Source organism: Bubalus bubalis, chromosome 16 (assembly GCF_019923935.1).
Source record: "Bubalus bubalis isolate 160015118507 breed Murrah chromosome 16, NDDB_SH_1, whole genome shotgun sequence".
In the NCBI taxonomy this organism is placed as follows: Eukaryota; Metazoa; Chordata; class Mammalia; order Artiodactyla; family Bovidae; genus Bubalus; species Bubalus bubalis.
The window spans coordinates 39,534,650-39,551,093 of record NC_059172.1 but is presented as its reverse complement, the minus strand read 5'-3'; the positions used below and the strand labels follow the sequence as shown (position 1 = coordinate 39,551,093).

Genomic DNA, 16,444 nt, shown 5'->3' with positions numbered 1-16,444 from the left:
AATGGAGTCATGATGCAGCTCATAGACAAACTCTCACTTCAGAGCAGCTAAGACTCTTAATATTTTTGGTTTTGATCTATGTTTTTCAGGGACCAACTGGTGATTATCAATCCATGCTTCTCCAAGGGCCAGAATACACTCTCATCCTATTCCAATACAAGGTAGTTTATTTTTGTCTACTTTTGTCTTAGCTCATTTCCAGATTACAGAAGAAAACAATGGCTTCAGTTCAGTGATGAATTACATGCACTACTCACATTGCCTTCTGCCACTATAAACCCAGCAAGAGAAAGACTGAGTTTCTGCTGCTGCCTCCTGAACACACTTTATTCTCCCCTGAACAGCAATGGGCATGACCGACACCACGGAGAGGAAGAACCAGAGTGGGAGAGTGAGTGAGTTTGTGTTGCTGGGCTTCCCAGCTCCAGTACCGCTGCGGGCACTATTATTTGCCCTTTCTCTGTTAGCCTATGTGTTGGTGCTGACTGAGAACATACTCATCATTGTGGCAATCAGGAGCCACCCCAGCCTCCACAAACCCATGTATTTCTTTCTGGCTAATATGTCCTTCCTAGAGATTTGGTACGTGACAGTCACTATTCCCAAGATGCTAGCTGGCTTTGTTGGGTCCAAACAGGGCCATGGACAGCTAATCTCCTTTGAGGGCTGCATGACGCAGCTCTGCTTTTTCCTGGGCCTGGGCTGCACTGAGTGTGTGCTCCTCGCAGTTATGGCTTACGATCGCTATGTGGCCATCTGCCATCCTCTCCACTACCCTGTCATTGTCAGTGGCCAGCTGTGTGTGCAGCTGGCAGCTGGCTCCTGGGCTGGAGGTTTTGGCATTTCCATGGTCAAAGTTTTTCTCATTTCTCGCCTCTCTTACTGTGGCCCCAACATCATCAACCACTTTTTCTGTGATGTCTCTCCATTGCTCAACCTTTCGTGCGCTGACATGTCCACGGCAGAGCTTACAGACTTTGTCCTGGCCATTTTTATCCTACTGGGGCCACTCTCTGTCACTGGAGCCTCCTACATGGCCATCACCAGTGCTGTGATGCGCATTCCCTCAGCTGCTGGGCGCCATAAAGCCTTTTCCACCTGTGCCTCTCACCTTACTGTGGTGGTCATCTTCTATGCAGCCAGTATCTTCATCTATGCCCGCCCAAAGGCACTCTCAGCTTTTGACACCAACAAGCTGGTGTCTGTACTTTATGCTGTCATTGTACCACTGCTCAACCCCATCATTTACTGCCTGCGCAACCAAGAAGTAAAGAGAGCCTTACGCCATACTCTACACCTGCACCAGGGTCATGACGCTAACTAAGCCTGGGAGAGCTAGCACAAGTAGAAGGGAGGTATTAAATCTTAGATAAATAACTGGGTTTCCCTGGTGGTTCAGCGGTAAACATTCCACCTACAGTGCAGGAGACCACCTGCAGAGCAGGAGAAGTGGTTTGATCCCTGGGTTGGGAAGATCCCCTGGAGGAGGAAATGGCAACCTTTCCAGTATTCTGCCTGGAGAATCCCATGGACAGAGAAGACTGGGGGGCTACAGTCCATGGGGTACAAGAGTGAGACAAGACTTAGTGACTAAACCACCACCACCAGTGCTCTTAAACTTAGGATCTGTGTCTTCTAAGAAGTGCAGAGGAGCTCTTAGAGCCTAAATTAGGGACTAGAGTTTCCAAGGCACCACCAAGGAACTAATTCAGGACAAGGAAGAGAGGTGAATTACAAGCTAGAAGTTGGATTTCTTCAAGACAAGGTCTTAGCATACAGGCTAGAACTTGATCTCATGTTGTCTGCTCTACTGTAATTTACATAGAACACGTCCGTGAAGATGTATCCTGGTGGGGTGGAAAGGGATGGCTATGAGCATAAAACAAGACTGAACTCCAATATTTAAGGCAAAAAAAAAAAATGCAGAACTAGAATCTAACTGGCTCTTCCTGGGTTTGTTACTGAATTTTAGTTCTGAGACAGAAGATACAAAAAAGGGAAGCAGAAAAGCCATTCAAGGAAGCATAGGCTTCATTATGGAAAAGCATCAGGAGACTTCTGGATGAGACCTCTTCTAGTTGGAGGATACCGATTGTAGCGCATGAAGTAGTGGGACCATAACTGATCATGCTAGTGTGAATTACAAGGCAGGGAGACAGAAAACTGTGAATTTTTGCATTGGCAATATATCACCCCTTGGCCTACAGGGGTTCAGAGCTTCATTCCCTGATTTATCAAGGTCAGTGCCCACACTGAACTACTGACTGGGTGCAGTTGTTTATTTAATACTCAGTCTCCCTAATTAGACTATAAGCTCCAAGGAACCAGAGATCACATTTGTTTGTTCATCGTTTTATTAGCAGGGTTCAGAAGAGTGTTTAGCACATGATAGCTATAAAGAAGTGTAGTAAAGGAATATAATTTGGAGCCATGTAGGCAAAGCATGTGTGTAACATCTATAGGCAGTTTTCGCAGGTTTCAGAAACTAAACCTTGCACATCTTGCTAGGATACAAGTCGGTACAAAGTGACACAGCCTTGCTGGAAGAAAAGTTGGCAGTATGTATCATAAATGCTAACAATATTGAAAACATTTGAAACACAAATATTTGATTAAGAAATATCAAATTTCTTAATAGCAAATACAGACATTTGTATTTACTATAAGAAAAATATGGAAATATATTAAACTTCCACAGAAGACTGATTAATCAATTTTTAGTCTATACATTGAGTGAAATATCATGCGGACATTAAAATACTATAATCTAAATAGAGGTAATGACAGAAAAATATTCTTAATATAATAAATGCAAATATTAGGTTATGAATAGTATAAAAATACTACACTGTACCAAATAGAATCAGTCTTACTTGTTCATTTGTTTAAATATGACTAGAAGGAATTTGACTGAAATCTTAGCAGTATTATGTAATGAACCCCTTGTTCTTATAAACTGCATTCTGGGCAAAGGTATTATTACCAGCATATTTATTTAAATAAACATTTCTTGGCCAATGAAATATGCAACTTTATTCATCTGGACAGAGAGAGGGTTAGAGGGTATGTCAGTGTGTTATTTTTGGAAATGGAACTCCTTACAATCACCCAAGACTCAGAACAATAGGCTACTTCTCTCTGCAAGTGTAGGGGCCTTGTGTTGTTGCAATTTACTTTCCTATATTTGTCTACAGCTTAATAAAGCATATTAAAAGCTATAATCTATATAAAAATATTGAATCACTATATTGTATACCTGAAACGAATAAAATATTGTAAATCAACTATACTTTGATTTTAAAAAGTATATGAAAAGCTACTAGCAATGTTATTATTAGGCATTATTAGCTAGTCTCTACTTATTAAAAATTTTAATATTCATACCTATTTGTGCCAAAACAGTTACATAAACTTATAAGTGTCTTTCTATGACAATTGATAAATGACTGTATATGCAGTTCACCAAAAATCTATCTTCTGCCTCTGCAGTCGAATAAGTATCTGAAATTGGGTAGTGGTCTGGGAAGGGAATGTCCTCTTCTGGACATCAGTAGTATAGCTATTTTATGAGCCTCCGTATCAGTGAATTCCAATTAGCAGAAAGTAAACACCTGTGACTAAAAAGCCTCTTGATGAAAGTGAAAGAGGAGAGTGAAAAAGTTGGCTTAAAGCTCAACATTCAGAAAACGAAGATCATGGCATCCGGTCCCATTACTTCATGGGAAATAGATGGGGAAACAGTGGAAACAGTGTCAGATTTTATTTTGGGGGGCTCCAGAATCACTGCAGATGGTGACTGCAGCCATGAAATTAATACACGCTTACTCCTTGAAAGAAAAGTTATGATCAACCTAGATAGCATATTCAAAAGCAGAGACATTACTTTGCCAACAAAGGTCCGTCTAGTCAAGGCTATGGTTTTTCCAGTGGTCATGTATGGATGTAGAATTGGACTGTGAAGAAAGCTGAGCACCAAAGAATTGATGCTTTTGAACTGTGGTGTTGGAGAAGACTCTTGAGAGTCCCTTGGACTGCAAGGAGATCCAACCAGTCCATTCTAAAGGAGATCAGCCCTGGGATTTCTTTGGAAGGAATGATGCTAAAGCTGAAAACTCCAGTACTTTGGCCACCTCATGAGAAGAGTTGACTCATTGGAAAAGACTCTGATGCTGGGAGGGATTGGGAGCAGGATGAGAAGGGGACGACAGAGGATGAGATGGCTGGATGGCATCACCGACTCAATGGACGTGAGTTTGAGTGAACTCTGGGAGTTGGTGATGCACAGGGAGGCCTGGCGTGCTGCAGTTCATGGGGTTGCAAAGAGTCGGACACAACTGAGCGACTGAACTGAACTGAAACACCTGTGATGTTGATTTCCTTTATTGTGCTTTTCTTTCTCTTCCAACCTTTTTACAATAAAGTGTGTGTGTGTTTAAATTTTTTAGTTTTAAAAAATACCTCTAATTCTGACTTCAAAATTTGAAACCAAATACTTCAGATGTAGGAAACAAGTTGAGCACAATCTCCTGCACTTATTTATCTTTTGATTACAAAACTGAGATGTTTGAGTGAGTCAATGTTAACTCTGGTGGGATTGACACGTCTCCTGACTTGGACTATATGTTCACAGTCATATTATCTTCATGATTGATATTGAATTTGATATTCCAAACCTAAGATTTTCAAATGAACATTAATTATCAGATAAATATTCTTCATCATCCATTGATGTAATTATTTGTCCATCAACCTAGATAGAGGACTTTAAAAAAATTCTTATTACATTTGATCCTATTTATTTCAAATCATCTTTATAATTGCAAATTTTTCAAAATATAGATAAATGATATGGCTCTTTTGTAATTTCCTTTGGCCAGGGTATTGTCTGGGGGAAGTCTCCAGTCTCCTTCATCATTATAGGAAATAGGAGTACTGGATCCAGACAGGATCTTTCAGATAGGAGAGATATTGAGAGTGGCCAGAGGCAACAAATATCTACACAGCACGTGAGGATCAACGTAGACAGCTTTTGTCCTCAAAAATGTCTCCTGGTTCCCATCAATTTTGAATAAACTCCTTCTATAGTACTAAATACCCTATCCTGCTACATTAAGAATCCCTTACAGTTGTGAAATTCAAGTAAAGACTAAAACTATCAAATCCTGGGGACTAAGAGACAGGACACCTAAAAGGAATGTGATATCTCATTGGATCCTGGATTGGATCCTGGAATGTAAAAAAATATGGAAAACCTGGTAAAGTATGAATAAAACCTGGAGTTTAGTAACCAAAAAAATGTACAAGTCTTGCTTTCTTAGTTTCGAAAGTGTACACTGTAAGGTCAGGTGATAATATTAGGAGAAACAAACTAGTAAAATATGAGAAGTCTCTTTAAAACTTTTCTGCAAATCCAACATTATTCCAAAGTAAAACCTTTACTTAAAAAGGAATACATTATCAGTCTTTTTATACTAAATAATTGAATAGGATTCAGTTGATTTCAGTGACTCCATATTAACCTTTTCACAATATTCTGGATTTTTAATTCTCATGAAATTCATGCATTGATGCTGTTTTAATTTAGCTGATTGATAAGGGAGAGTTAAAATAAAGTATAAACGACACTGTTTTTGCTTTACATATTTAGCAGCTCTAACGAATGACACTGGCTCTTTTAGTTGCCACTGTTTGCGGCAGGCAGGCAGAGACGAGTGAGGGCTCACAGCACAGACGTTCTCATTTTCTCTTACAGTCATTCCTTAGGGGATAATGCCTTCCTGACTTTCATGTTGCATAGTCTCATTTCTTGAACACCAGTGATCGAGATTTCTAGAATAGTGCCAACTCACCACATGCCTTTAGACAAAGAATATGAATGGATGGAGTATGGGAAGGGCTAGGCCCAGCCTTAGTTTTTTTAAAGAACAAAACAGGTATGTTTCTATTGGACTTCCTGATATAGAAGGTAGTGTGTTATGAGTAGATAGAATAAATGATAACTAATAAAAATAATTTTTATTTGAAATAAAATGCTGACACTGCTCAGTGAGTCGTTTGGAAACAAACTCTTGTCTGACTGTGTTACGGGGCAAAAACAAAGTTAAACTACAAACATCCATCATTTTTGACTTGTATTTGGAGATAGGTGGGAAAACACTCTGGAGTAGGAAATGGCAACTGACTCCAGTATTCTTGTCTGGAAAATCCCATGGATGGAAGAGTCTGGCAGCCTGTGGCCCGTGGGGTTGCAAAGAGTCAGACATGACTGAGCGACTGGGCACAGGAAGACACCACTGTACTTGGTTTGTACGTAAGGAAACTGATTTCCCCTTAAGGCCTAGTCGAAGAAGTGTAAACAGTGTAAATGGACCCACCACTGCTAGTTGTCACATCGTATCTATGTTATCCGTGTATTCTGAGATCACACATGTACCTGCCAATATACCTAGGAAGGGTTGCTATATCACAGATTCATTTGAATTCTTCTCAGGCAGGATGGAAAAGAGTAATTTGGAACAAGTTATATTTCCTATTTAGAACAAGTCACTAGTATTACCTTAAAAGACAATAAGTTACAATAGACAGATGCTGCCTAGATGTTATCCTCTAGGATCTTTAGGAGTTTATTTCTCTAGAACTTCTCATTTTTTCAGGTCATTGTTTCACTCCCTTCATCCACCTATTCACAGACATACAAATGTATCTCCTGGGCCTTTGTTCTTGCAAAGCTTCTGGCACTTGATTTTCAACTTTACAGTTAAAGTGAAGTTACTCAGTTGTGTCCAACTCTTTGTGACCCCATGAACTGTAGTCTTCCAGGCTTCTCCATTCATAGGGTTTCCCAAGCAAGAATACTGGAGTGGGTTGCTATTTCCTTCGCCAGGGTATCTTCTCCACTACTGAGGCACAATTAAGAGCAGAGATTCTGTGGGCTCACTCTTCTGTGGATAACTTGGCAGACAAAAGTGAAAGTGAAAGTCACTCAGTCATGTCTAATTCTTCACGACCTCTTGGGCTATATAGTCCATGGAATTCCCCAGGCCAGAATACTGGAGTGGGTAGCCTTTTCCTTCTCCAGGGATATTCCCAACCCAGGGATCGAACCCAGGTCTCGCTCATTGCTGTGGACTCTTCACCAGCTGAGCCACAAGGGAAGCCCTGACAGACAAAAGGAATTGTCATTTTGCACTGTTCTTGAAGAGCTGACTCATTGGAAAAGACTCTGATGCTGGGAGGGATTGGGGGCAGGAGGAGAAGGGGACAACAGAGGATGAGATGGCTGGATAGCATCACCAACTCGATGGACGTGAGTTTGAGTGAACTCCAGGAGTTGGTGATGGACAGGGAGTTGCATGCTGCAATTCATGGGGTTGCAAAGAGTTGGACACGACTGAGCGACTGAACTGAACTGAACTGAACTAACACACAGTATATACTTTTCAAATGCTCATCAAATGACTGAGTGCTTCCTGCAATCCAAGGCAGAGGACTCTATAGCCATCTGTCTACCTTCTGCCATCATCACTCTGCATTCTCTTGTGCTTATCTCTCTACACTGAAAGCCTTCTCACATCATTTGCTCTGATCAAATCATGGCTGTGGTTCATATTCCAACATAGGTAATATTTACTTTTGTATACTTCTCACAAAGCAGTTTTAGAGCTGTTTTCATATACATGCTGCTGCTGCTGCTAAGTCACTTCAGTCGTGTCTGACTCTGTGCGACCCCATAGATGGCAGCCCACCAGGCTCCCCCGTCCCTGGGATTCTCCAGGCAAGAACACTGGAGTGGGTTGCCATTTCCTTCTCCAATGCATGAAAGTGAAAAGTGAAAGTGAAGTCACTCAGTTGTGTCCAACTCTTAGCGACCCCATGGACTGCAGCCAACCAGGCTCCTCCATCCATGGGATTTTCCAGGCAAGAGTACTGGAGTAGGGTGCCATTGCCTTCTCTGTTTCATATACATACTCATATTAGTATTACTTCTGAAACTAACATTAATAATATGATAGTGACAAGGAAATTATTATTACCATGTTTTGTGGGATAAGATTCTGAGGAATAAAGATAATTTTTTAAGGTCAAATATCTTTAAAATGATGGAATCTACGTTAAAACCAGATCTTCTGACTGATGGACCAAAATTATTTCTCATTGCATTATTTTCATGCTACCTTCCTGCGATGAGTCTGGAATGACACCTCTTTGATGAAACCTTTTCTAGATTCCTATGTTGGAAACCATTTCTCTCTCATTGGTTTACCTAGAACACTTTGTTTGCACCTCTCTTTTGTCACACATCACATACTACACTCATTACAGTATGTACTTCTAACTTCAATTAGAATATTAGAAGTTACTAGAGGGCAGAAGCCATGATCTACATAATTTTACTCCAAAAAATGTATAGCACATTGACTTGTACATAAAAACAGCACAATAAAAGCAGGATGTGATTTTTGTAATGAATAAACAAATGAATGTATTAATTACCTTATTAACTGACTCAGAGTTCTTATCCTGATTTTTGAGTAATTTGGTGCTGCACTACTTTGCATATAGTAGTAAGAAAAAAGGGCCACACTCTCTCTACAGGTATAGTTAAATATATTCGAGTATGAAGAGGAATAGATAGGTGGATGGAGAGTCCACCTCCCTGTCCAGGTTCCCTGGACATAATCTTGGCAGCACACAGAGTTTCCCTGGAGCCAAGAGAGACTATGTGGGTGAGTCCTGTGGGAAGAAGAGAGGCTGAGTGTTAAATATATTCTGCCTCAGCTCTAGTCTTCTGGTCTCAGTGCTGCAATACTGATCAGGCAGTCGAAGCAGAGACCAAACATGGATATCCAGGAGTACAAAAACATGCAAGCCAGCCTGCTTTCTCAAGATTAGTGCAAATGTCTGCAGAATTTTTCACTCTTGAAGATAGGGAAGGTGGATCCTGGTGAGAAGTTGAAGGTACCAGGTGAGATTTGTTGATCCCTGAAGAAAGTTCCAGGGAAGATGAGGAGAGGTTTAGGGAAATGACTGCAGGCATCATTTTTGGATGGCAGAAAAGGTATTATGGGGGAATGAGTGGGGAGATGAAGATCCAGTACACATGTACCCAAGGTTGGGGAAATTTGGGCAGCTGAGAGATTGTTTGGATGTTGGACCAGGGCAAAAAAGATATGTTTCCTGTTCCAGGAAAAAGTCTGTTGGTGTCTGTGTTTTCTCTTGAGAGTGAGCATACAAAAGACTGAAAACAAATTCTATACTTTAATGAAAGGATTTTTTTCCTCAGGTACCACAGAGATTCTAGAGCTCAGGGCTATTAGTTCTGAAAACAAGGAAAATAGAATTCTGCATTTCTCTATGATACAAAGTAAAGTCTGCTGAGAGGTGTATTTGTGGCAAATACATGGAGGAGAATATGAAGTAACAGCGATATGATTAAATACATGAAAGCAACATAGGATAAGAAGATAAGAAAGGAGGCATGAGTGATCAGCAACTCAGAGCTTTTCAAAGATGCTATAATCCTATTCCCCAGGAAATTGGCTTACCTCATTCCCCCAGAATAAAACATAAAAAAAGCAAGTAAGAATGAAAGTGAAAATGAAAAAGGCTGCATGTTTAAACAAACACACGTGAGTAGCATGTATGAGTCTAGTGCCTTATCCATGCATTATCACATTTATCCTCACAACAAACCAGTAAGGTAGGCATTATTAACATTACATTCTTTTACAACAGTGGGTGTTAAAGTACCTGACTGTTAAATATTCTGTTTAGAATGACATAGCTGGTAGCCTTATTCTGACTCTAAAGTCAGTGCTGATAACTCATCTGCAAAGGGAAGTGTGGGAAATTATGTGGCATATAGTGAAAATGCAGACGGTTACACTAACACACGCCCTGAAGGAAAGTCTCTACATACTGAAGAATGTGGGAAATATCACTCCTTTCTGCTATCAGATCTGGTTGTTTTTCCCAAAGAAAAACACTAGGTCAAAGGCATTGAGAGACAGGCTGAGAACTGCTTACAAATGAACTACATCCTGTGAAAGGTGTTGACTGGAGGCCCTGGGATGAGACATAATCCCTTTCTATCCATCGAGCAGTGCAGAGGTCTGCTGACATGTGCTGCTGTGGAAAGGATGCAGTGGCAAAAATAATATGTGCTTTGGCCTCTCATCTTTCTGTCCCTTGCCATGAGCCATGGCCAGAAGATCTCTATCCAAAAGGTTATCAAGATGATCCTTGATTGATCTCCCACCCTCTGTGTGTGAAGTGGACAGTAGGGTGGACAAATTGTTTGGCCAAAAGAGTGAACAATATTCTGAAGGTGGGACCTAAACTCAGTCTTTATGGATGAATGTGATATTTAGTGGAGATGTATATTCATTTACATACTTTTCAAGAGATAAACTTGTGATGACCTCTTTCCTTAGCCACAGATTAAAGTAATTGGGCTACTTCACAAATGAACCTTCCTTCCAGCCTTGCAAGGTGGCCTATCCTTGTATTGTGTTCATGTATGCTCTGGCCTCCCTTTTCCCTACCCCTCTAGGTAGAGCTTGGTACAATGGCTGACAGAGACTCTGACCTACCAGGTGACCTGAGGCAAAGGATCATATCCAGTGTTCTCAGATAGGGTGGATGTATTTATCATGAAAGTACCCTGGGTATGTGGGCTTCCCTGGTGGCTCAGATGGTAAAGAATCTGCCTGCAAGGTGGGAGACCTGGGTTTGTTCCCTGGATTGGGAAGATCCCTTGGAAGAAGGCATGGCAACCCACTCCCGTATTTTTGCCTGGAGAATCCCCATGGACAGAGGAGCCTGGTGGGCTACAGTCCATGGGGTCACAATGAGCTGGACACAGCTGAATGACTAAGCACAGCACACACCCTCAGTATGCAAGATGGACATATGTCCAAAGACATGTAGCCTGATAGGTACGTGCCTCTTGCCACCAGCTTAAAGGGATTAATTCTTGTTAATACATATTTGATAATATTTATGTTTTCCAGTCACTATTTTAGGTATTGGGTTCATAGTCTTGAAGGACAGTCTTTTTTTTCCCAGTTTTTTTGAGATATAATCAACTTATAACATTGTGTAAGATTAAACAGTATAATATGATGACTTCATACACATATATATTATGAAAAACTTTCCACAATAAGGTTAGTTAACACCTCTATTATGTAACATAATTTTGATTTCTTTGTGTGTGATGAGAACATATAAGATCTATTCTTTTAGCAACTTGCAAGTATATAATACAGCATTAGTAACAGTAGTTACCAGGCTGTACAATAGAATCCCAGAGCTTATTCATTATATAACCAGAATATTAAACCCTTTGACCAATATCTCCCTGAGTTTTGAAAGAAACAGTGTAAAGGAGAGAAATCTCAATGCATGAGAAGGTTGTGCATTGGAAGAAAATGTTACTGAAGTATTTCACCCTGCTTTGGTGGGGTTATCTCCTAGATGGAATCTTAAATCAACAGATAAAAATGGGGAAAAGGCATAAAAGGAAGAGGGATGAGTGCATGTAAAATGCAAGAGTGATTACAGTGTGCTTGAGGAGCAGAACTATTTGAGTATATCTCAAGCATGGAAACAATTTAGAGGGTGCCAAGAGAGAGGCTGGAGAAATATGTAGGGGTCAAAATACGAAGAACTTGTATCTAAGAGCAATGGAGAGTCATTAATGGATTGTCCAAGAGTTATCATTTTTTAAAATTTTCCACAGACTCTAATCCGAAGAAACGGTGGTGGATCAAAGGACTACAGGCAATAGATCACCCCAATATTAAACCCTGGAGCTTTTTCTGACGTTATCCTAAACATTTTTTTCAGGCAGTAAAAATGTCTTTGTGCTGTGGCTTTGTAATTAACTTGAGATTTGAAACCAGCAAGTGAGAGACAATGTTCATGGACAAAGGAGTAAGGAATGACATGGAGAGTGACATTCAAATATTTCATCAGGTGAGTGAGAGTAAGGGATGGGAGTGCACTTTGATTCCAGGAGTTTTTCATAACAAAGACACCACATTTTTTTGATGGAAATGTATGCTTCCCATTGGAGGATTACTTCATACTGACAGAGGTTATTTTATGAGTCTCATTCTCAGGAAAGACTGATTTGCTAACATACTGGTCTCTCCAATGTCATAGTCACCTTCATTATTTGTGATGACTTCCTGCCTCTCAGAGCTCTTAGTCATGCTGGGGAGAAACAGCACTCTGGTGAGTGAGTTCATCCTGGTGGGCTTCCCCACCGCCCCCTGGCTGCAGGTCCTGCTCTTCTCCCTCTTCCTGGTGGTCTACTTGCTGGTGGTAGTAGAGAATCTTGCCATCATGCTCACTGTCTGGGTCACTGGCTCCCTCCATAAGCCCATGTACTATTTCCTGAGTAGCCTGTCCTTCCTGGAGGTCTGGTATGTCTCTGTTACCGTCCCCAAGATGCTGGATGGATTCCTCCTGCAGAGACGGCGCATCTCCTTCACAGGCTGCATGACCCAGCTGTACTTCTTTATCTCGCTCGCCTGCACGGAGTGTGTACTTCTGGCAGCCATGGCCTATGACCGCTATGTGGCCATCTGCCACCCTCTCAGATACCCGGTCATCATGACCACAGGTCATTGTGTGCAGCTGGTGGCTTTTTCCTATATGACTGGTTTCATGATCACTGTGATCAAGGTCTATTTTATTTCACATGTCACTTTCTGTGGCTCCAATGTCATGAACCACTTTTTCTGTGACATCTCACCAATCCTCAAACTGGCCTGCAAAGACATGTCCACAGCTGAGCTAGTGGACTTTGCTTTGGCTATTGTCATTCTTGTCTTCCCTCTCACCACTACCATCCTCTCCTATGTCTACATTGTCTCCACCATTCTGCATATACCCTCCACCCAGGGAAGGAAGAAGGCCTTCTCCACCTGTGCATCCCACCTCACGGTAGTCATAATTTATTACACAGCCATGATTTTCATGTATGTTCGGCCCAGAGCTATTGCTTCATTTAACTCCAACAAACTAATCTCGGCTGTGTATGCAGTCCTCACGCCCATGCTAAATCCATTCATCTACTGTCTGAGGAACCAGGAAGTCAAGAATGCTATCAAAAAGACAGTGGGTGTTGGCCAGTGCTTCCTACTCAGCTGAGGCCTGCTGCCTTGAGGAGGAGACTGTTCCAGACAGGAGGTCGTTCCCATGACACTTATCGTTCTGTGTTTTTAGCTTGCTCTATAGATCAGAAATCTTTAAGAAAACAAATTGCAGCAAGGCAAACGTTTCAAAAAGTCTTAAAAGTAGAAACCACATATTTGAAATGTATACTTTGAACAATTATTCTGGATTCTGACTTAAAGCCTGCCACTGGATACAGCTGTACAATTGAAGTATGTCAACTCACTTGCCACTGTAGAACCTACCACCAGATGCAGCTTAATTGTCACGTGTCACTCACTGAGAGGGTTTTGATTTGAGTCTGCAAATGATTGATTTATTATCATCTCTGTGCAGTCAAACCTCACTGCTGATGATTATCTGTGCTTTCCACCACTCTCCAGACCTAGCTTCCTGCCTCGGCTCCGCCTCAGCTTCTCAGACGTTTGATTCTCACAAGGAGCACTTGACCTTGATTCCTCACATGCATGGTTCACAGTAGAGCTTGCACTCCTGCAAGAATCTTATGCCGCTGCTGATCTGACAGGAGGTGCATATTAGAGGAATGATTTCCGTGATCCGTTTCTTTAATTAACAGTAACCCCTTGATGTGTCCCACTGCCTGCCCTTTGCTGCAAAACTCCTGTATATCCTAGCTCTACCCCTCATCTCCTCAGAGCACTATCTCAGAGCTATCTGAAATGCTGTCTCCCAGCTGCAGACCTCATTTTGCCCAAATAAAATTTGCCTCGTTGGGCTTCACTGATGGTCAGTGGTAAAGAATCGGCTTGCCAGTTAAGGGTACAGGCATTTTTCCCTCATCCAGCAAGATCCCACATGCGCGGAGCGACTAAGCCTGTGTATCACGACTATTAAGCATTTCTTTTAACACATGCATGAGACACAGATTCAACTGTTTTCTATTTCAGACCATGGCTCATCTTACATCAGTCTTTTCCTGATCTGGTTTCCTTCTCTTTTTGAATTTTTATCCAAGTTTTTAGGTATCTATATTTCTTAAATGATCACTATAAACATAAAACAGTCATTTGAGATAAACTTTCTAGCATTCAACCATGAATTTATGCTTTCCTATCTGGCTTTTATTTCCTTTTAAAGTTTCTCCCATTTTCCTGAGAATGGAAATTGAATATGAGTGAAAAGTCAATATTCAATAGAATATTGACTCATCAATTAGAAATTTTGAAGAGAAAGAGAGGACAATCTTGTTTAGCAAAGGAAAGATCTACTGAACTTAAGGATTTCCAATCCTTGATCTCTGTTCTGAAAAATTTTTTAGAGCTGGATGCTACTCTGAGATCAAAATATAATTAAAAACTTTCAAATGTGAATTTGAAAAAAAATAGGCTTTTAATCACCAAATGAATTGATGCAATTTAGATAAACTCCAGAAATTATGGTGCCTCCAAATTAAACTACAAGGCCATTTGTAGATACACTAAGCCCATATATTGATTTAAAGACAAAGACTCACTTAAACTGAGACAATTCCATGGGGGGAAAAATAGAAATAAATGGAAAACAGGATAATAGGAAAACAATATATTTAAAGCTCATTGTTGTAGAGACCATCTTGACAAACTGATGCTTTTGAATTGATGCTTTTGAACTGTGATATTAGAGAAGACTCTTGAGAGTCCCTTGGACTGCAAGGAGATCCAACCAGTTCATCCTAAAAGAAATCAGTCCTGAATGTTCATTGGAAGGACTGAAGCTGAAACTGAAACTCCAACACTTGGCCACCTGATGCGAAGAATTGACTCATTTGAAAAGGCCCTGATGCTGGGAAAGATTGAAGGTAAGAGGAGAAGGGGATGACAGAGGATGAGATGGTTGGATGGCATCACTGACTCAATGGACATGAGTTTGAGTAAACTCCGGAAGTTGGTGATGGACAGGGAGGCCTGGCATGCTGCAGTCCATGGAGTCACAAAGATTCGGACACAACTGACTGAACTGATCATGACCAAAAATTCTAAAGGCCAGGAAAGAAATTTTGGTTGATACAGAAATGTGCCTCTCATGCTAATACAATTTAGCACGATGCTAAGAGTAAACTCGACTAACATCAGAAACTGAACTTGGAGGAAATACTTCAAGGGGTCCAGTCTAAAGTAGGTAATTTGCAGGTTTCGAGTATATGTTCTGAAATAGATGGCCTGGATTGCATGAGGGTTTTAGCATTTGCCCCATCACCTTTCACTCTCTACAGTGCCATATTTTGAAAGCAAATTATGCGGTCACCTTAGTTTTATGGATCTGGAACTCAAGATTTGTAATGGGGGTGTCCTGTGTCTACTTAGTTAAATTGAAACTACATTTTCTAGAACTTCCTTCCCTGTGTATTAATAGTTCAAGTTTAGTGTAGACCACAGAGATATTTTGTGTGAGATTTAGAAGGCAGAGTGGAAGCAGTAGCTATATCCCTTGTATTATTCTTCCATGTAGGAAGTTGATTAGGGACACTATTACAACTTATAGATGTTACCACTGACTCACCTTGTAGATGTGGGGCAGTGGTTCAGTTGACAACTCCATCAGCTCCCATCCAGCTCCCTTCCTTCATCTTCTCTAGCTCATGGGCCAGGAAGGAGTTTTTTTTATTATAACCAAGGGCACTAGCTTCCTTTGCAGATTATTTGAATTATCAAAGTCAGGTAATTGGATGATTGGAGGCTGTAAAAGACCAAAACAGTCTTTAGCTCATCCTGATGGATTTCAGTTTATTATTATCCTCCCCCATGTCATGTTCCTCTTACCTCCCCAAGTGCCTGTCCCCATGACTTAGATCCATTGCTAATCATAGAGGAAATAGTCACATCGCTTCATGAGATCAAATGCCTATAAAATAATAAATTCCATATTCCATAACAAAATAACAGTTCTGTTTCTTAGATAGAACTCTGATACAATGCTTGATAGACAAGACAATAATTCACATACGGTTGACCAGTGAAACCAAAAGGTCATTTAGAGTAAGAGAACAAAGTAGATGAGGAAGGTTGTACAACAATGCCATAATGAATTACAGTATGCATGTATGCATAAGGTTGGATGAGCATGCAAAGCCAGCAGAAGAGGAGTGCACACAGGTTTGCATAGAAGGGAAACTAGAAAACTGCTCTCTTATGAAAGTCAATGGTATTTTGAAGAAGCAGGAATATTATCACAGGCTCAGTTAAAAACAAGACAATAGACCCAAGATTGATTCATTCATGCTAATCCTACACAGCAAACTGAGACTTAATTATAGTTTTGG

General features: G+C 40.7%; 2 protein-coding genes across 2 annotated transcripts; both read left to right on the top strand.

Annotated features, from left to right (window-relative positions):
* Positions 1-346: 346 nt before the first annotated feature.
* LOC102411333 (olfactory receptor 226) lies at positions 347-1,324 on the top strand. The gene has a single exon (XM_006049739.3). The coding sequence runs from the start codon at positions 347-349 to the stop codon at positions 1,322-1,324; it is 978 nt and encodes a 325-aa protein (XP_006049801.1).
* Positions 1,325-11,983: 10,659 nt separating this feature from the next.
* On the top strand, positions 11,984-13,161 carry LOC123464986 (olfactory receptor 6-like). The gene has a single exon (XM_045162885.1). It carries the CDS (start codon positions 12,187-12,189, stop codon positions 13,159-13,161), a length of 975 nt encoding a protein of 324 aa, XP_045018820.1. The 5' UTR covers positions 11,984-12,186.
* The last annotated feature ends 3,283 nt before the right edge of the window (positions 13,162-16,444 follow it).